Source organism: Triticum urartu, chromosome 6A, assembly GCF_056163025.1.
Source record: "Triticum urartu cultivar PI428250 chromosome 6A, HENAU_Tu73, whole genome shotgun sequence".
Taxonomy (NCBI): Eukaryota; Viridiplantae; Streptophyta; class Magnoliopsida; order Poales; family Poaceae; genus Triticum; species Triticum urartu.
In genome coordinates, this window is record NC_141878.1 from 425848128 (window position 1) to 425869679 (window position 21552).

General features: G+C 43.1%; 1 protein-coding gene across 4 annotated transcripts; it reads left to right on the plus strand.

The window, feature by feature from the left end:
• Window positions 1-2139: 2139 nt before the first annotated feature.
• On the plus strand, window positions 2140-7937 carry LOC125530588 (uncharacterized). 4 transcript variants are annotated; one of them, XM_048694974.2, is made up of 10 exons: window positions 2143-2803; window positions 3683-3713; window positions 3892-4282; window positions 4696-4795; window positions 5713-5781; window positions 5993-6083; window positions 6616-6704; window positions 6816-6877; window positions 6961-7057; window positions 7511-7937. In XM_048694974.2, the coding sequence occupies exons 3-10, from the start codon at window positions 3981-3983 to the stop codon at window positions 7562-7564; spliced, it is 864 nt and encodes a 287-aa protein (XP_048550931.1). In that variant the 5' UTR covers window positions 2143-2803; window positions 3683-3713; window positions 3892-3980; the 3' UTR covers window positions 7565-7937. The 4 variants fall into 4 exon arrangements, with proteins under 4 accessions (XP_048550933.1, XP_048550931.1, XP_048550932.1 ...); XM_048694975.2 differs by having other exon boundaries at window positions 2143-2796; XM_048694976.2 differs by having other exon boundaries at window positions 2140-2803; window positions 3683-4282; window positions 6005-6083.
• The last annotated feature ends 13615 nt before the right edge of the window (window positions 7938-21552 follow it).

Genomic DNA, 21552 nt, shown 5'->3' on the forward strand with positions numbered 1-21552 from the left:
TATATGGCCAATTCAAGGCACCATGCCAAGTTGTTTGAGCTTCCGACATATTTTGCATTTTCTATTGTTTTTTCTCGGTGAAAAAAGTCCGATAAATTGCGCATGAACTTTTGACAACTTTGAACACCTTTTCCAAAATTGGTAACAAATTTCCAACAATTGATGAAAATTTTGAACAAAAATTGGAAACAATGTACTATTTTAAGAAATTAACAACTTTTTTTCAAAGCACAAATATTTCTTAAATCTATGAACAATATATTCAAAAACGTGATTTCTTTTGAAATTCCAGAATATTTTTAAAATTCTAAAAATATTTGAAAACAAGAACATTTAGGGTATTCCAAAAAAATCAGTTTTTAGAACAAGTTTAAAAAATAACAATAAAGTTTGAAAAGTAAAATGAATTATCAAGAAAAGAGAATAAAAATAAAAATAGAGAAAAACTATTTAGGCGTTGGCCTAACTAGGCGACGCTGTCAATTGGGGGAAAACCCTATGACGCTTATTATTTCCCACATATGCAATCGTTACGAGTGAACATGGGACAGCCCATTTTAATCTGTTTGTCGCCTCTGCAGATGCCGGTTTTGGGAACCTCTAGATAGTTCCAGGCCGGTTTTTACCAGTTTGGGAGCGTTTAAGAAGGTCCATGAATTGTTTTTTTTTTCATTTTCAAAATTGCAAAGCTCAAAAAAGTTCAACATATTTATTTTTCTATTCGTATTTTTGAATAAAGTTCAAAAATATCAAAAAATGGTGGCGTCTCAGAAACCTTTAGAGTGTCAAAATTGTTTGTGTTTTCAAAAGAAATTCGGAATTATAAAATAACATTTTTAAATTTTGTCTGGAGTTCTAAAATGTGTTCCACGTTTCGGAAAATTTGTTTCCACTTTCATAATTTTCTTTACAATATTGGAAAATGTTCGCGTTTAAAAAAAGTCACGTTCAAATTTCAGCAAAAATGTTCAAATATGTCGCTTCACATAGTTCTTTAAACTCCGCGCAGTTAGTTAGCCAAGAAAGCTAGCTCATCGTAGTGGTTTGGCTTGTTTGTGTGTTTGCGGGAGGTCTATGGTCGATTCCTGCCGTAGGCTAATTTTTTGTAGTAGTATTTTTCACTCTTTCACTACAAAACCACTTTAGAGATAGATCGTTGATGGGCCGGCCCAATTTACTGCGTTGTATACGGTCAGGGTGATGTATTTTATAAAAGGACCATCTTATCCTTTTTTATGAAGAGGTATCGACAGATCTGGTCCGTCAATGTGTTTAGAGGGGTTGTACTGAAGAAGAAGTGTAATAATATATTTATCTACATCACCTTATTATACTAGCTTGTGCTCAAAGAACAACTAGAATCATGAGGGAGTACACAATAATGTTGGTTTGGTCTCGGTCAACTGATGAGAAGTCATGGCATCTCAAGACACGTAGCCGGAACGTAATTGGTTAAGAACAAGTCTCCTTAATTAGAACAGGCATTCCTTTAATCGCTTAAAACTACTGTAGCAGTTAACCGTCTTAGTCACGAAATATCAGAGGACACTTCGCAGGATCGACACGTACGGAACTACACATCCACGTCTCCAGGTAGGACCGGCGACGCACCAACTCACTCGCCTAGGATGCATGTGGATAAGGATTAAGGAGGATCAGAAGAAGAAAAGATAGTTTTACTGTATCACGTTTGTCTTATTTACTAGTCTTCTTCTCATATTCCGAGTCATATTTTGAACATGATTTTAATTAATAAACTATAAGCAAACATAGCAAAAAAAATACCGTTGAAAACTAAATTTAAATAGGAATCCAATAATGTTTTTTAATACAGCAATATTTTTGGTAGTCAAATACGTGATCAAACTTTGACAAAAATACAGTGAGGACTAATAAACTCAACTCAGATGAAAATAAATAATCACTCTGTCCCATAATATAAGAGTGTTTTTTACACTATACTAATGTCAAAAACGATCTTATATTATAAGACAAAGGAAGTTGTAATATTTACAGGCCAGGCCAGACCAGTTGACTAGCCACCAGAACATAAAAAATAAAAATGGAAGAAAAAGTATACACTACTCTACTGGTATGAGTTAGGACTAGTACTAGCAAATGCATGCGCACAATTGGCGCAAGCAAGGCAGCGACCACTGACCAGCAAAGAAAAGAAAAGCAAAGCAGACGCCAGATTCTTTCTTTCCTGGCGAGGAAAAGCGAAGAGAGACAAAAGCAGAGGCCCAGCCAGAGGGAGGAGAAGAAGAAGCAGAGAGAGTAGCCTCAATAATTGTTTGGGCATCGGGAATCCCAGCTCCGCATCCATCTCCTAGCGCTGAATTCCAGAGATCTCACACCTCTCTCTCCTCCCTCTCCCCCGTCATTCTTCCTCCCCTCTCTCCTCCGTTTTGGTGGCGGGGTGGTGCAAGTTGGTCGCAGTGGAGTTGGCACAGGGCGTTGCCTTTTTGGGCGCACAACAAAGGCAGGAGGGCAGGAGAAGGAGGAGGAGGAGGCTTGTGCTTCTCTCGCCTCGCCTTTGCGGGGCCGCCGCTTTTGGGCCTCCTTCTTCCCATTGGAGCGTACAAAGCTGGGCGGCACCATTTAAAGGAAGAGCAGCAGGAGGCGGAGGAGATCGACCCAAACCCTCTCAACAAGAGTAGTGAGAGCGCACCACCACCATCACTAGTGCTGCTACACTGCACTCCGTCCCAGCCAGCCAGAGGAGGATCGCGTGGCGCCGCTGTTCCTTGTGCCCTGCCCTTTCGCCGCGAGGACCGACCGACGGACGATCCCAAGGTCGGAGGTGCGTTCCTTGACTTGCCCGCCTGCTCGCGCTCTCGTCTGCGGATTCCGTAGGATCGGATCGCGGGTGGTTTCTCTTCTTTCTTTCTTGATCTGGGTACGTCGCGCGCCAGTAGGAGGATTCTGACTTGTGCTGGGGGGTTGGGGCCGGCCGGCGTGCCCTTCGATGTGGAAAGCGAACCCTCGGTTGGGCTGGGCTGGGTGGGTGGGGTGCTCGGCACGTTTGTGCGTGGCCGCCGCCTTTCCTGTAATCATCGTTGCTTGATTTGCTTTCTTCCTTTCCATTCAAACAAGTCTTTCTCTCTCTCTATTGCTGCTGCTTCTCTTCTCTTCTCTTCTCCACTGCAAGAGCAGATTAGCGTTCGCGCTTCTATCCTTCCTCTTCCTCCAATCCTGCCACCAACCTGGAGTTCGTCTTCTCTTTTTTTTCTTGGACCCTGTTATCGCTGTACGGACTCAGTTTGATTAGTATGTCTGCGTCTGAGTTAGTAAATTGCCCACTTGTTTGTTTTTGTAGAGCCCTGGCAGAAACGAGACGACCTCACGCTTTTCTAACAAAAATTTGAACTTTGGCCATGCATTCTTTGTCATCGTCACACCAATTTTTTTTACATGCTGCTTAAATATATTATAAGAGCATAATACTTGAGCTGAGCTTCAATTCAAAATAGATGACTGATCGTTCAGTGCTACTCCCCAGGCTGTTAGCTTCCTTTTTTTTGTGTGGTTAGCAGCTCAAAGTTTTTTTTTCCTTGTTGTACTAACTACCATTCCAAGCGCAAAGTTTTTTATTGCATTATTAGTTTAACTTTCATGTAGTTTTGTGTATTATTATGCAGAAGCAATAATAATAAGATTGCTCCCTTCATGTTTTCTGCAGAAAGTGTACTCTGCAAGCTTCTCAAATCTGGGTACTGTTTGTAGAGGAGTGGCCCTTTTTCAGTAAAGCTTTGGACATTATCTTGTACTAGTTTGGATGGCATCCATGGTTACTCTCATGTGTTTGTGGAGCCCTGGATGCCGAGCTCACCTTTGATGCGCCACTGTGGAGATGTAACTTGTGCTACGCCATTTGTCCCCTCATTGCAGAAGAAAGTTGGGTAGCAAAATCAAGCGTTCTTCCGTAGCTTGGTCAAGTGTTTGTGAGGCTCAACCCGGAGCACCAAATTTTGTCTGGCATGCAGATGTCAACAGATCCTAACCAATACGGCGTATTTCCGCATTCATTCTTCGGCCAACATGTGGTTTCATTTCAGACGAGTGCAATTACCAATGGGCCGGGAGTCATGCCGGTCTGCCTGGACACTTCCAGTGGGATAAATGGTAATCTGGCAATGTTGAACACTACACCTTCGACGATTGTATCCACTGCTTCACCCAACATGATTCCTGATTCTAGCCAGAGCCTAAAGTATGGAGGTCCAATGGCTGTGGAGTGGTCATACCCTGAGTTACAGATGCTTAATGACGGCCTCCATAAGTATGTTTTCTGCCACTATGTATAGTATAATTACTGACTTTTATTACATCAGTGAGAAAGAGAGCATTTTATCACATGTATATGCCGAGTTAATTCATATAGTTTAACATTAAGATGGAATACACCTGGCAATTGACACCAGGTACGAAATAATTATTCTGCCTATATTGGATCAGAATAACAAGTGTTTATTATGTTATAGTGCGTCAAGATAAATATTTGTTTATTTCATGATAAGATGGATACTTCATTTCTGCTGGAGAATAATGGCATATCACTTTCTTTTATCTTTCAGACAAAGGATTTCACTTGATCTTGTTGCAATGAGTTGTGTTTTTGCGCTTCAATTTTTCCAGTAAATAGTGACTTTGCCAATTATGTATAATTGTGTGCACTGGTGATGAAATTGTCAGGTATGCAAGTGAACCGGGAATCATGAAGTATATCAAGATAGCAGCAATGTTGCCAGAGAAGACAGTAAGAGATGTGGCCATGAGATGCCAGTGGATGGTGGTTAGTACCCGATTCGTCTAATCTATTCTGAAGCATCTAGATCACATTTTTTCCTTCAGATCCACCTAATGTCGGTACTCATTTAAAACTTTGAAATGCAAAAAATATGCAAGATGTTTATCCATTCTCTACATTATATTTTCGAGCTAAAGGAATATGTGCTCCTGTAACAACTTATGGATGGGGACAAACAATGGCTTATACTTTAATGGCTGTCAGAATGATGTCACTATAATTCCACTCAACCAGTGCCGCATATATGAAAGTAGATCATGCATAGATACACTTATTTGTCGACATCGATATACATACTATAGTGGCCTGTTATGGACGATAAAGTTAGTGTGCTCTGAGCTGGTCCTCCCAAGTATCCTTTTGTGCTGTTGTCCCGCAGATTTACATTTGTATTTATCTAGTAGTGTGTACTAGAAAAATATTTGTAGGGATGCAAAGGCTCTGCTTTTGACACTGTTAGCAATGGTTGTGTCTCTACTAATATCGTCAAAAGGATATCCAATGAAAAGTTGATCATCTCGTGATTCATGACAAAAGCATGTATATCTATTAGAAGTGTATGGTCAGTTAGCACAACTGATACAGTTTCTCATAAGCTGAATTGATCAATGACCAGTATTGAGCCATGGCAAGCTGAGAATAGTTTGCACGAAAAAAAATATATTGCTGGCTTGTCATTTCCTAAAATTATATAAACAAATTGTAGAGCACTCAAGAAATCGTTTCAAGTAGCGTTGAAAAGAGGTAACAGAAGCAGAGCATTGGGGTTGAGCTTTGTCTTCAGTAATTATGTGCCTATTAAACAAGTATCCTTTCCAGAGTAAACATGTAATAATCATGTAAAGCATATGATGTTTCCCTTTTCCATTCCTTACAATACTAATAATGTGCTGCTTATACAGGAAAAACAAAATACAAGACGACGGAAGACTGAAGAACACAATGTTGGAAGAAAGATTAAAGATAGAAAGGTATCAATCATTTGCCTTTTCATATGATATGCCTCCTCGCCACTTTCAGAATAGTCTTTCTAGGAAGCAACTTCTGTTCTGACTCCTCGGAAGCATGCACTAAATTTAGAATTGTTTGTGAAAATCATGGTTTTGTTTGTCGAATATATTTGCCTTGCAAGAATGAAGTTGAGAAGTTTTTTTTGTCTCTTTTTGCCTGGTGCTCATCAAGGCTGTATCTCAGGACAAAATGGTGGAGTCGTCATTGTGGGCTAACAATCGTTCTGTTCCAACAGATACCAGAGGTTCTTCTGTTACGATAGGTAATAGCAGTCGATAATTGATTTGTATCTGGAGGTTGGTAGGTCACTTGTGTAGATAATCTGTGATTGATTATACCATCATTTTATCCTTTTCTAGCGATTATCATGTTTCACTACCTGTGTGATAATTTTTTTGAAGCATTCCAAGTAACTTAGGGACTTGGGAGAAATAATCCATGCATATTCTGCATAGAATGAATGATTCAAGACATTTTGAATGGTTTTTCGTATTCCTATGCTTTGTGAGTTAAGGTGTTCCCTAGCTTATAATAATGGATAACAATTAGTCTTTTACTAAAGCTCTGATGCAATTCCTAGCTTGGACTCCTTCGATGGTTACTTTGTTGCTAAACTTTTGCTGGAACTACTTAATACCATTAACACAGAGACTCAAGTACTTGTTTTCCCTGTGTATATGAAAACGGTTCATATGTTTAAATGAACTCTAACTTACCAGTTCTCAGTACAAGAATATGCAGTTATGCACAGGTCCTATTTTCTAATGACCACGTTTCTACATTTTGCTCTGCAGCCTCTGACATCGACCGTGCAATGCTTAATGTATTGGAAGAAAATGCTCGACTTCTCAATCAGATAGAAGCAAATATTTTGACATCACAGGTTGGTATTTTGTATGTATGGTAGGAGTAATATTGTTATTTCCCCTTGATTTCTTGTGCACGGGAGCTTTGGTTGTGCAGGAGTTAAATTCATTTTAACAATTCCTTTCAGGCTCAGAACAACATTGATCTTTTCCATCGCACAAGAAGTAACATCAATAATCTTCTACAAAGGTAAAAGTCACTATAAAAGGTACAGATCTAGGGATATGTCATTGCTACCCATGCAATTCTAATGTGATGCTCTCAATGAACAGCATGAGCCAAATACCTGGAATAATGAGCAAGATGCCTAGGTTGCCTATTTCAGTGGATGAAAAGCTTTGCAGTTATCTGCTCCCGGGTGTTAATTTGGTAAATGCTCTTCTGCTTTGACCTGCATGGTGGGAACGATCAGTGTTCTAGCGCTGTTCAGATTGTTAAGTTTGAGTAATCAATATCTCAGCCTCTGATGTACAACCATGAATCTAAATACCTATGTGAAAATCTAGTGTACTGTTAGATTAAAATGCTTATCCGAAGTTGCCAATTGACACTGGCCTTTAATACACAGGAAAAAAATAAACCAAGCACTTCGCTACTGAGACTAATTTGCTTGGCTGCTGATACTAGCTTCTATTACCAATCCCGTACTCCAAACTAATTAATGTAGAGTACAAAGTTAATCAAAGTGTCTTTTGATGAAAAACATGTATAAGTAGAAGAATAACCTTTTTTTCCTTTTTGCTATTTTAATATTCTCTTGACTAGCACCAGATTGTATACTGGAATGGCCACTCTTGATGTCCTTATTGTGTTCATTTGAAGGCCCAAGTTCTTAGCAGCAGCTACCTGAAAGAGGAGCCAAGAGGAAACTGGTGAGCCATTGCAAAGGTGGCTCCTCATTTTTCAGTAATAGATGAAAGGTTTGGAGAGCTCTTTGCCCCGTGTCTGCGTGGAGAAGCAAGAGATGCAAGAAACATCCATCTTTTCCTACCTAATATCTGGAGAGCCACACTGCGGTGTGTGCCTTCAAACACGGCGTCAAATGTTCTCTCTCTGCAAGTCTATATATAATATTAGTCATTGAAAATAGGGAGGGTTTTCGCAATTGCAGTTTTCCTCATCTTGTTGCACATATTGTTTGGTTTTCTCCCCTGGTCCAGCTTTTGCTCCAGTCCAAGTGATCATCTTAACAAGTAGTGTAGCATAGAAACTTGATACAAATAATTAGCAGGAAAATGCCCTTTTGTCACTTGCAAGGTAACCCTTCTGTGTGTATTGCAAAGCTCTCACTTCACTGTAATCTCTCTTCACTGGACGTGCCGAGTATGATCAACACAACACAAATCTCATCAGATACTCAAGAACGTTGGTAGCTAGATAAAGCTCATTGAGTGACCATTCCCCATGTTATGACTAGAAGAGGACTCAAACCCCTTAGATTTTCATGCTCGGAGTTCTGACACGGTTGCTATTTTATCATTGTGGCTCTTCATGCCATTTCAGTTCAAAAAATTACATGACATGTCTCTCCTTTTTTGGTCCTTGTTATACTCTTTGGCTAAGCTGATTCAAGTCATTGTATACTGGCTTCCGAAAAATGAATCTGATATCTGATATAAGGCAAAATCTTCAAGTACCTTGATTGATCAATCATATCGTTCATAGTGAGACTTTTTTTGAGAGAGAAAAGACACCGGAAAAGCATCTCATATCCGATATTTATCAAGAAAAACTACAGACGCTACAAAGCAAAGACAATATGACACAAAAATCATACTGGTCAACTTCTTTTGGTTATACACCGTCCGACAGAGTTTGAAAAACACACTCAACAGTAATGAAAAGGGATGTCTGCAAACGCCTCGCCATACAATACTTTGAAGACCTCAATAGTCACTCACCGCTAGCTTTTTTTTCTTTTGAGCAATACTCACCGCTAGCTATGAGATCTAGAACCTGCTTGAAAGAACATCGGTTGAGGTATCATCCAACCAGTGGCCGAGCTTGAAGCTCATTGATGGAATGAGTAGGCTGGGCGGGCCAAACAAAAAGAAAGGGCCCGTGGGCTGGTTTTCCAAGGTCCAAAAGTAAAAAGAAAATAACTCCAAAAATTTGCAAATGTTGGGCGAACCACGGCCTATTCGGTCTTGCCTTAGCTCCGCCGGTGCATCCAATGTAATGCAGGCTTGTAATCCTTCACCACCAATCCAGAGTGTTTGAAAAACCGGGTCTTTACACGTGGAACAAATTGAAAAAAGAGGTCAAAGTCGATGCACCAAGAGCATCCCATTGCTTGACACACCTACTACCAAGAACCGAAGAGAGCCAACAGGCCCTCGTCGACTGATCCTTGCGCCGTTGATTGATCACAACCGTGCCTCTCGCGGAAGCAAAACCGTGACTCGTGGAAGAAAAAAAACGCGTTTTTTTTCGTTTCCGAGGAGGCACGACCGTGAAAGCACAATCGTGACTCTTACGGAAGCAAAACCATGACTCTCAAAACGTGTTTTTTTCCTTTCCGAGAGGCACGGCTTTGCTTCCGCGAAAGCACAACCATGCTTCTCGCGGAAGCAAAACCATACTTCTCGCGGAAGCAAAACCGTGACTCTTGAAAAGAAAAAAAAAAGAAAAAACACGTTTTTTTTGTTTCTGAGAGGCACGGCCGTGACTCTCGCGAAAGCACACCCGTACCTCTCGCAAAAGCAAAACCGTGACTCTCGCGAAAGAAAAAAAACAAAAAACGTGTTTTTTTCCGTTTTCGAGAGGCACGGCCGTGATTCTCGTGAAAGAAAAACCGTGCCTCTCATGAAAGGAAAAAAAAGAAAATACATTTTTTCATGCAAAATAATTTTTTTTATTGAAAAGCTAAGGAAGACCGGTGGAAAACGAAAACGTCGAAAAAAATCGAAAAAAACATTTAAAAATCCGAAAATGTGTGCAGAAAAAAAATTCGGAGGGACCGTCCAGAGCGCGATACGTGGCGAATGGCTGGGAGTGCGCCAAGTGACACTAATCGTTGCGAGGCTCCCGAAGGAGCGCTCTTAACTAGTTGCTCTCTTAGCATGGGCGGCTGCCGATTATGCGGACCTCTTTGGTTGCGCACATGGCCAATTCCCGATTAAATATTTGGGAATACCGATCCACTACCGGCGTCTCACCATTGCGGAGTGGAAGCATGTAGAGGAGCGTCTAGAGAAACGATTGAGCAGTTGGGAAGGCAAGCTGCTCTCAGTTGGAGGACGGCTGGTTTTGATTAACTCCGTTCTCACAAATATGGTTCTCTATATGCTTTCTTTCTTCCAACTCCCAAAAGGGGTCCTGCAAAGATTGGATTATTTTAGATCCAGATTTTTTTTGGCAAGGAGCACTAGTAGAAAACAGGGCTATGGTCCAGGCCGGCTCAGCCCATTAGTCCCGATTCAGTCTAGAACCGGGACCAATGTGGGCATTGGTCCCGGTTGGTGAGCCCAGGGGGCCGGCCGGGCCACGTGGGCCATTGGTCCCGGTTCGTCTGGACCTTTTGGTCCCGGTTGGTGGGACGAACCGGGACCAATGGGCCTCGCTCCTGGCCCACCACCATTGGTCCCGGTTGGTGGCTTGAACCGGGACCAAAGGCTTCCCTTTAGTCCTGGTTCATGTCATCAACCGGGACCAATGAGGTGCCTATGTATACCCCCTCGCGCAAGAGCAGAGCTCAGTGCTCTGTTTTTTCTGGCCGAGGGGGAGAGGGCTTTGTGGTGCTCTAGCTCACCTCCTATGCACATGAGGTGTTCGATGGAATGCCCGAGCCACACTACTTAAGCTTTCTCCTCTCGAAGCTCGACCTCCAAGCTCCATTTTCCTCGAGATTTGTCTAGATTTAGCGGTCCGTCACGCCCCGTCCCCGTCTTCACCGCCGTCGATCACCCGCGCCGATCTCATCACCGACACACCACCGTGGTGAGCCTCTTGTTCTTATCTTCTTTCTGAAAGGAAAAATATTCTTACTTGTATGTTTAGATAGATACTTGTATCATTTTCTTACATTTATTATTGCATCTTATATAGTGCGATGGTTTTGGTATCCACCCCCGTCGGCCCTCGTCCTGTCTATGATTCGGATTTGGTATGTATATTATCTTTATAACTATTGGTTCATTTATTGTTTATGAAAATTATGCCGACCAACGTGACATAGATTTTATTTATCTAGGATGTATGTGAATCGAAAATGCCAACCGACCCTATTGTCGAGAGGTTAAATTTAGTTGAAGAAGAAAACAATTTGTTGAAGGAAAAAATAAAAAAAATTGAGGAGGAGAAGATGATATTGGAGTTGCATGTTGCGGATGTCGTCGATGATCACAAGATCAAGATGGATGCAATGCGCTTGAAGATTAGAAAGATTAGAAAATATGCCATTCATACCGAGGCTTGGTATCATTATGCCGTTGGATCAATTGTTACCTTGGTTGCGATTATGATCGCATTTGTTTTTGCATTGAAATGTTTTACATAGTTTCAATGTATGGTTTAATTAATTAGATGCTCTGGAGAGCTATATGTTGTTAGATGAGAACTATGTATGCACTTTGGTTTTAATGTGATGATGAACTTCTATTAATTTGGACACTTAATTATATATAATGCATGCAGATGAACCGGCAATGGATGTACGGTGACAGACACACCCGCGAGTACATTAAGGGTGTGCATAAGTTTTTCGATGCGGCTGAGGCAAACAAGCAGAATGGTTTTATGTGTTGTCCATGCACTGAATGTGGGAATACGAGGTCTTACTCTAACCGGAAAATCCTTCACTCCCACCTGCTTTACAAGGGTTTCATGCCACACTATAATGTTTGGACGAGGCACGGAGAAATAGGGGTTATGATGGAAGACGGCGAAGAAGAAGAGTACGATGACAACTATGTGCCCCCTGAATACGGTGATGCTGCAATGGGGGAGCTGGTGAAGATCAAGAGGAATCAGACGATGTGCCCAATGATGCTGCCACGGGTGAAGCTGCTGAAGATCAAGAGGAACCAGACGATGTGCCCGATGATGATGATCTCCGCCGGGTCATTGTCGATGCAAGGACGCAATGCATTAGTCAAAAGGAGAAGCTGAAGTTCGATCGCATGTTAGAGGATCACAAAAAAGGGTTATACCCCAATTGCGAAGATGGCAACACAAAGCTCGGTACCGTACTAGAATTGCTGCAGTGGAAGGCAGAGAATGCTGTGGCTGACAAAGGATTTGAGAAGCTACTGAAAATATTGAAGAAGAAGCTTCCAAAGGATAATGAATTGCCCGACAGTACATACGCAACAAAGAAGGTCGTATGCCCTCTAGGATTGGAGGTGGAGAAGATACATGCATGCCCTAATGACTGCATCCTCTACCGCGGTGCATACAAGGATCTAAACGCATGCCCGGTATGCGGTGCGTTGCGGTATAAGATCAGACGAGATGACCCTGGTGATGTTGACGGCGAGCCCCTCAGGAAGAGGGTTCCTGCGAAGGTGATGTGGTATGCTCCTATAAGACCACGGTTGAAACATCTGTTCAGAAACGAAGAGTATGCCAAGTTGATGCGATGGCACAGTGAGAACCGAAAGAAAGATGGGAAGTTGAGAGCACCCGCTGACGGGTCGCAGTGGAGAAAAATCGAGAGAAAGTACTGGGATGAGTTTGCAAAGGACCCAAGGAATGTATGGTTTGCTTTAAGCGCGGATGGCATTAATCCTTTCGGGGAGCAGAGCAGCAATCACAGCACCTGGCCCGTGACTCTATGTATGTATAACCTTCCTCCTTGGATGTGCATGAAGCGGAAGTTCATTATGATGCCAGTTCTCATCAAAGGCCCTAAGCAACCCGGCAACGAAATTGATATGTACCTAAGGCCATTCGTTGAAGAACTTTTACAGCTGTGGAATGGAAACGGTGTACGTACGTGGGATGAGCACAGACAGGAGGAATTTAATCTTAAGGCGTTGCTGTTCGTGACCATCAACGATTGGCCCGCTCTCAGTAACCTTTCAAGACAGACAAACAAAAGATACCACGCATGCACGCACTGTTTAGATGACACTGAAAGTATATACCTGGACAAATGCAGGAAGAATGTGTACCTGGGCCATCGTCGATTTCTTCCGACCAACCATCAATGTCGAAAGAAAGGCAAGCATTTCAAAGGCGAGGCAGATCACCGGAAGAAGCCCGCCATGCGCACCGTGATCACGTGCTTGCTATGGTCAATGATTTACACTACGTAATCTTTGGAAAGGGTCCCGGTGGACTAGCTGTTCCGAATGACGCTGACGGACACGCACCCATGTGGAAAAGAAATCTATATTTTGGGACCTACCTGAAAGTGCAACTATCCCTAGGTGGTTTTGGTAATTCATAACAACATATAGCTCATTGAGCTAATACTATTCCAAGACAATTATTTCAGGAAAAGCTCAATGATTGGCATGGCATGGATGTGAAAGTGAAACCCTCAAAATGCTAAGGACAAAGGATTGGCTCAAGCTCAAAAGCTCAAGACTCTTCATTTTATATTTTAGTGATCCAAGATCACATTGAGTCTTTAGGAAAAGCCAATACTATTAAGGAGGGATGAGGTGTTGCTTAATGAGCCTCTTGCTTCATGTGCTTGGTGATATGCTCCAAAACCCTCAACTACTTTCCCATATCCACATATGACCTAAACCCTAAGCCAAACTCGGTCCTACCGATCCTTCCTATCCGGCGCCACCGAGTTTCACTTGTCATTAGCCACTGCCAAACCCTAGCAATTCGGTTCTACCGATAAGGATCTCGGTCTCACCGAGATGGGGTTGCAAACTCTCTGTTTCCCTTTCGTAACTTTTCGGTCTTACCAAAAGAGCGAATCGGTCCCACCGAGATTGCAATGTAAACTCAGTGTTTCCCCTTTGTAACTTTTCGGTCTCACCGAGTTCCACTCGGTCTCACCGAAAGAGCAAATCGGTCCCACCGAGTTTGCCTGACCAACTCTCTGGTTAGCTAATTACCAAATTCGGTCTCACCGAGATTACGTTATGCCCAAACCCTAACCGAATCGGTCCTACCGAGTTGCATGTCAGTCCCACCGAAATTCCTAACGGTCACTAGGTTTACTATTTCGGTCAGACCGAGTTTTCTGATTCGGTCCCACCGAGATTGGTAAATTGTGTGTAACGGTTGGATTTTGTGTGGAGGCTATATATACCCCTCCACCTCCTTCTCATTCGATGAGAGAGCCATCAGAACACACACACCATTCCAACTCATATGTTCTGAGAGAGAACCACCTACTCATGTGTTGAGATCAAGACATTCCATTCCTACCATATGAATCTTGATCTCTAGCCTTCCCAAGTTGCTTTCCACTCAAATCTTCTTTCCACCAAATCCAAATCCTATGAGAGAGAGTTGAGTGCTGGGGAGACTATCATTTGAAGCACAAGAGCAAGGAGTTCACTACCTACACACTATTTGTTACTTCTTGGAGAGTGGTGTCTCCTAGATTGGCTAGGTGTCACTTGGGAGCCTCCGACAAGATTGTGGAGTTGAACCAAGGAGTTTGTAAGGGCAAGGAGATCGCCTACTTCGTGAAGATCTACTGCTAGTGAGGCAAGTCCTTCGTGGGCGATGGCCATGGTGGGATAGACAAGGTTGCTTCTTCGTGGACCCTTTGTGGGTGGTTGCTTCTTCGTGGACCCTTCGTGGGTGGAGCCCTGTGTGGACTCGCGCAACCGTTGCCCTTGGGTGGAGCCCTGTGTGGACTCGCACAACCGTTACCCTTCGTGGGTTGAAGTCTCCATCAACGTGGATGTAGGATAGTACCACCTATCCGAACCACGGGAAAAACATCCGTGTCTCCAATAGCGTTTGAATTCTCCAAACCCTTCCCTTTACATTCTCGCAAGTTGCATGCTTTACTTTCCGCTGCCAATATACTCTTTGCATGCTTGCTTGAATTGTGTGATGATTGCTTGACCTGTCCTAAAATAGCTAAAATCTGCCAAGAACTAAAATTGGGAAAAGGTTAAGTTTTTATTTGGTCAAGTAGTCTAATCACCCCCCTCTAGACATACTTTCGATCCTACAAGTGGTATCAGAGCTTTGGTCTCCATTTGCTTGATCTCCATAGCTTTTGGTGGTCATAGCCTTGGTTTCACAACCTAAGAGAGTATGGCGTCTAGCGAGGGAAATTATCACCGTAGAGGTCCTTACTTTGATGGTACTAATTTTGCTAGTTGGAAGCATAAAATGAAAATGCATATTCTTGGACATAACCCCGCTGTTTGGGCTATTGTGTGTGTGTTGGTTTGCAAGGTGACTTCTTTGACGGGAGAGAACCAAAGCGTGAAGCTACCGCGGATGAGTTGAAGATGTTGCAATACAATGCTCAAGCCTGTGATATTCTCTTCAACGGATTGTGCCCCGAAGAATTCAACAAAATCAGCCGCCTTGAGAATGCAAAGGAAATTTGGGACACTTTGATTGATATGCACGAAGGTACCGACTCCGTCAAGGAATCCAAGTTGGATGTGCTTCAAAGCCAACTTGACAAGTTCAAGATGAAGGATGGTGAAGGTGTCGCTGAAATGTACTCTAGGCTTGCTCTCATCACAAATGAGATTGCCGGCTTAGGAAGTGAAGAGATGACCGATAAATTCATCATCAAGAAGATTCTAAGAGCCTTGGATGGAAAATATGATACCGTGTGCACATTGATCCAAATGATGCCCAATTACAAAGATCTCAAGCCAACGGAGGTGATTGGAAGAATTGTTGCTCATGAGATGTCACTTAAGGATAAAGAGGAACTTCACAACAAATCAAGTGGTGCCTATAAAGCCTCATGTGAAGCCCCTACATCATCAAGTGAGAAACAAGACTTCAATGAAGAATTGAGCTTAATGGTGAAGAACTTCAACAAGTTCTACAAGAGTAGAAGCAAAGATAGAAGCTCCAAGTCAAGGTCCTACAATGGCAAAAGATCTTCTAGTCGAGAGCGAAACTGTTACAATTGTGGAAGACCCGGACACTATTCCAATGAGTGTACGGCTCCCTACAAGAGAAGAGAAGATTCTCCAAAAAGAAGCAAAGGATCACCACCAAGAGAGAGAAGGAGTAGAGATGATCGTTATGAACGAAGATACTCACGGAGAAGCAAGGATTCGGAAAGGAAGGAAAAATCATCAAGGAGCTACACAAGACGGAGACATCAAGCTCATGTTGGTGAATGGGTATCCGGCTCCGACTCCGACAGCCACTCCGAGAGAAGTTATCACTCCGACTCCGAAGATACTCAAGATGAAGGTGTTGCCGGTCTAGCACTTGTGTCAACCAACTCCTACGACATATTTGACTCACCAAATGAAGGAATTGGAAGATGCTTCATGGCCAAAGGTCCTAAGGTAACACACCCCGAGTATGTTGATTTCAATAGTGATGAAGATGACTTGTTAGGTGATGATTTGCTTGGTGACAACTCTAGTGATGAATACTATGATGAAAGACCAATTAATCATGCTAATCAAGATAAAACGAATGACAATGATAAGGAGAAGATTGAGGCTCTAACTAAAGAACTAAAAACTCTTAAGTTAGCTCATGACACTATCTTCGAAGATCATCGTGAACTTTTAAGAGCTCATGAGAAACTACGCTTTGAAAAGCTCAATCTTAAGCAAGAGCATGAGTTCTTAAAAGCAATCAATGATGATCTCCGCAAGAAAAGTTCTTCTTACATTGACAAGCGTTTGCTCTTATCCACTTACATGCCTCAAGTCAAGTCTAACAAGAAAGATTCTTCCTCTAGTAGTAACAATGATCATGCTAAATCCAATATTGTTGCTTCTAGTAGTTCTCTTGATTCCACTAATGATTCTCTTAGCCAAGTTACACTTGAGCAAGAAAATAGCTTATTGAAGGGAATTATAGAGAAAGGAGTGTACAAAAGCCTTGCCGAGAGTAAGCAATTCGAGGAAATTGTGCGCAAGCAAGGAATGCACCGGAAGAATCAAGGTGTTGGTTTTGAACGAAAGTTCAATGCCAATGGAGTTGAATGGGAAGAAGATCAATACCCCAAGACAAAGTTTGTCCCTCAACAAGAGAAGTATACTTCTTTCAAGGGGACACAAGCTCAAGATGATCTTCCACCACAAGACTACGAGCAAAAAGGCAAGGACAAGCTTCAAGAGGAAATTGATGCATTTGAAGAAGCTCCTAAGACCTTAGTCAAGTGGATTCCCAAGACTACTTCAAGTTCCACTTCATCAAGTACGACTACAACTCCAAGGATTCCCATCAAGATGATGTGGATCCAAAAGAAGAAGAACTAGAGAGTTCTTGAGGGTGACTCCGCCAACATACTTCACTCTTATCATTTTGGCAAGAACAAGTGCAATCAACTTCCACATCTTGCACTAGTTCAAGGAGTCACAAACCCTCTTGTTGGTAAGACAAGGGACAAGGTAACCTAAAAGTTTTCATGGACATCATTTTTGTGTGCATCACTCTATGTCTATGGATATCCTTGTTTGTTCCTTGTGGGACTAACCCATGTAGGTATTGAAAGTGCAATTCACTCAAATGGATAGCTCCAAGAGATCTACATCAACATTGAGCATCCACATCTTCAATATCTACATGAAGTCATCATCGACAAAACCCAAGGTTAGTTCATCCCTCTTAGGGGGGATATCACATCTAGGGGGAGCTTTACTCTAAGACTTGAGCTAAAGCAACTCTAAAGATGTGAACACAACAATGCTTTATGTAAAAGTGGTAACCCCACTTGAGCTTAAACGATGAGTATGACCTATGATCAAGTGTTCTCACTTGACTCCTAAGTCAATATACTCATATATAGATGACCTAGTCATCGCAAATTGCTTGATAGATGCTAGAATTGGTTGTGCATGCCTTTCCACATATTTCATTTGCCATCTTATTGTGTGAGCATGCTGGTTGCATATTTTACTCATTCGAGGACATCCACTTGTTGTTTTGATTGTTCGGCTTTATTTCTTTTTGCCAAGTGGATGGACAAGAATGCCTAAGAACCTCCTCTAGCTATCTATGCTTTTCTCATCTCAAACTCTATTCATGCTGCATCACAAAATTTGATCAAGTCAGATTCGAACCACTCTGTGTGAGGAGCGCTCGGAGTCCCCGATTCGTCATAGACTTAAACTTCCAAAACCTCTTTATGATTCTCGGTCTGACCAATACTCCACTTTCGGTCCTACCGAGATCATTAAGTTGATCTAGGTTTTTGATCTCGGTGCAACCGATTTGAACCTTTCGGTCACACCGAGTTTCAGTAACTGCACGCAGTTATGAATCTCGGTGCCACCGAGTTGTTCCACTCGGTCACACCGACAGGGTCAGGCTATATATAGTCACGGGCAAAATTTGGAAATTTCTCCGAACCCCTTCGCCCGCGCGATAGCCTGCTCTGCCCTCGAGGTCTCCGGATCGTCTTCTCGCCGCCAGCAGCCTCCAGTCGCTGGTCTCCGTCGCCGTCAACGGGAATTCTGCCCTGCCGTTGCCGCCGTAGCAAGTCCCCACTGAACTAGGGTACGGACTTGATCTTTGTGCTACTCCTCAATCTGATTCCTAGCACATTGTGATCATATTGTTTCTAGCCACGTTTGATAAACTTCTATCCAGTCAAAACGCTCATAGATTAGGTTTGGTTCGAAAATTCTAGGTTTAGGTTTCCGCCGAAACCATCTCGGACCCACCGAGTTGAAAAACTCGGTCCCACCGATTTGGCTTATGCCATTGCACAAGTAAAACTTGGTCTGACCGAGAATTACTTATCGGTGTGACCGATTTTGGAACCCTGTGAAACCCTAGCAGTCTCGGTGCCACCGAACTGTGACTCGGTCTGGCCGAGTTCACTAGTTCTGGTGCCAACACTGCTTCGGTGTCACCGAGTTTGAAAATCGGTAGATCCGAGATGATCTCAGTGGGAAACTAAAACTAGGTTTTTGAATTATTCTTTTGCAAAAATCTCTGCATTTTGTGATGCTCATCCACTCTATCTCATCTATAATCTATTCACAGGGTCAGCAGTCAGTTTGCATCATGTCAGACCAGAGTGACAGCCAAAACTTGTCAGAGCAGCAAGTGCAGTTGAGTGAGGGCACTAGCCCCTCAAGTTCCTCAGATGATGGCAGCAGGAGCACTCCTAGCAATTTGCCAAAGGCTGCCACGAGACAAAGGAAGAAGAAAACTTCAGACTCTGAAGATGAGGACTATGTGGCAGAGGAAGAGGCCACTTCCAAGAGAATTGAACCAGCTCAAGGCACTAAGCCAGGTCTGAAAATCAAAAGGTCAGCAGGCAGGCAGCCCATGTCTAAGGCTAGAGCCTCAACTGAGAAGCCCACTTCCCAAGAGCCAGCTGCAGCTGAGGGCAAGAAAAGGAAGGAGAGGGTGAAGAAGACTGTGGCTAGAGTGCTTGGCAAAGCTTCCATCATGGAAGAGGAAGAGGAAGAAGAGGCAGCTGCACCAGCGCCCAAGGCACCCAAGCTAATGGGAGATGCCATAAGGTCAGGGGGAGCTGCATCCAAGCCAAAGGAAGCACCTAAGGCTGCATCTAAGCCTAAGAGTGCACCAAAGAGAAACACAAGAAGCATCCCAGCCACTGAGAAGAACAAGGCCCCAGTGCCTGAAGCTGCAGAGGAAGAAGAAGAGAATGTCCGTAGGAAGCTAAAGCCCAAGATCCCAGACCACAATGATGCTCATCCTGTGGCTGAGGATATGAAGCTCAGGAGAGACTCAGGGCTCAGGAAATGGAGAGAAGCAGATCCATATGCTTCTAGGAGAAGGACTGCAGTGGACTACAGGTTTCATACCAAGGAGCAGCAGGATTTCTATGAGACAGTGCTACTTGACAAGAAGCCAATTGTCTGTGACATGAGATGGGTTGACTGGACCTACATGAGGGAGAAGGAGGAACACTACCCAGGAGTATGTGACAGCTTTAGTGCGTGTGGAGTTGCAGACTTTGTTGGGCAGAAGCTCACAAAGTGGAACGAGGAGCTAATCATGCAATTCTACTCCACAGCACACTTTTATCCGGATGGCAGGATCACATGGATGTCAGAGGGTACAAGGTACCACTCTACTGTTGAGGAATGGGCGAAGCTGATCAATGCCCCAGAGGAGCAAGCAGATGACTTGGACATTTATGCCAAGAAAAAGATGGACCACAACTCCATGTCCAACATGTACAAGGAGATTCCAAATGAAGCACTTGACACGTTCAAGTTTGGCTCAGTGCATTATCTGCTATCAGGATTGCCTACGATCAACTGGATCCTTAGGCACACCCTTCTGCCCAAGTCTGGAGATCACAAGATGATCAGAGGTCACGTGATCAATTTGCTTCATGTCTTTGACATGCCTCAAAAATTCAAAGTCATGAGCCTCATAGTGGAAACAATCAAAAGGACTGCGGCAGATCAGAAGAGGAGCTGTGGATATGCCCCTCAGATTCAGGAGCTCATCAACTCCAAGATGGGCACGGGCGTATATCTGTTGGATAAGGAACACCTGCCCATCCGTCCAGATTTCGAAGATAATCAAGTTGTTATGACTGAGAATGAATCATCATCTGCCCATGCACAAGCTCAGAAGGAGAAGGCAAGGAAGGAGAAAGCTGCCAGGATGCCTACTCAAGCGGAGGCATCTGATTACTTCCTGAAAACCAAACAAGAGCAGCTTGGTTACCTGATTGCGTCCACCCTGCGGATTGAGCAGAGTATAGCCACCCTGACTCAGAACCAGGCGAGTTTAGAGAGGATCATGGAACAGAGGTTCTATGACTTGGACATCAAGGTGATAGAGATACAGACTGCCGTGGAGCAGCTCCAGGAGGACATGAATGAGAGGAGAGGCAGGACCACGACTGATGCTTTTGCGAGGGTGCCACGAGGTCCGAGGTCGTCTGCACTGCCAGTTGCTGACACCAGAGCTACAACGTCTGCACCAGCCACCGCCTCAGTTCCACCAGCTCCAGCATCCACTTCAGCCTCGACTCCGACCACGTCTACCGAAGGCTTCGTCCTTGGAGTGCTCCGGACTCCACCACCACCTGAAGATCAAGCCTGAGCGTCGATCTAGTGCTATGTATTTTCTAGGAACTTTTTGGTAACTTGTTGCCAAAGGGGGAGAAGATGTATAGATCATAGGCTTCGAGAGAGAGAGTGTTGCTTTTCTCTCTTGCTTTATTTGGTGGTTTCTTGACTTGTTTGCTTTTGAGTGCTTGATACTACGTCATTATTTGTGAGACATTGATGATCATGTGTTTGATCATAAGCTACACTTAATGTTTGCTTAATGCTTGCTTAAATATTATCATTCTATCTATCGTTTGTGATCATTCACTTTTCTTGGTGATGAGTGCATGTATTTCAATCTTATCATTTTTTAGCGCTCCACCAAGATGTATGTGACATGGAAGAGTAACCCATAATTCTAATTCTTTGTGCATTTGCAGTCCAAAGCAAATTTTAAAATATGCACAAATTTAGGGGGAGCTCTTACTTATCACATACTTCTCAAAGCGACGATATATTTCATGCTTATTATCATTTGTCGAAGCTTTGATCTATATGTTGTCATCAATTACCAAAAAGGGGGAGATTGAAAGTGCAACTATCCCTAGGTGGTTTTGGTAATTCATAACAACATATAGCTCATTGAGCTAATACTATTCCAAGACAATTATTTCAGGAAAAGCTCAATGATTGGCATGGCATGGATGTGAAAGTGGAACCATCAAAATGCTAAGGACAAAGGATTGGCTCAAGCTCAAAATCTCAAGACTCTTCATTTTATATTTTAGTGATCCA

Bases quoted from the DNA above. Each gene is read 5' to 3' on its own strand.
- LOC125530588 (XM_048694971.2), top strand. From the start codon at position 3,981: ATGCAGATGTCAACAGATCCTAACCAATACGGCGTATTTCCGCATTCA. The intron at 4,796-5,712 runs GTTAGTACCCGA...CTGCTTATACAG, and splicing joins TGAGATGCCAGTGGATGGTG to GAAAAACAAAATACAAGACG. The intron at 7,058-7,510 runs GTAAATGCTCTT...GTTCATTTGAAG, and splicing joins TGCTCCCGGGTGTTAATTTG to GCCCAAGTTCTTAGCAGCAG.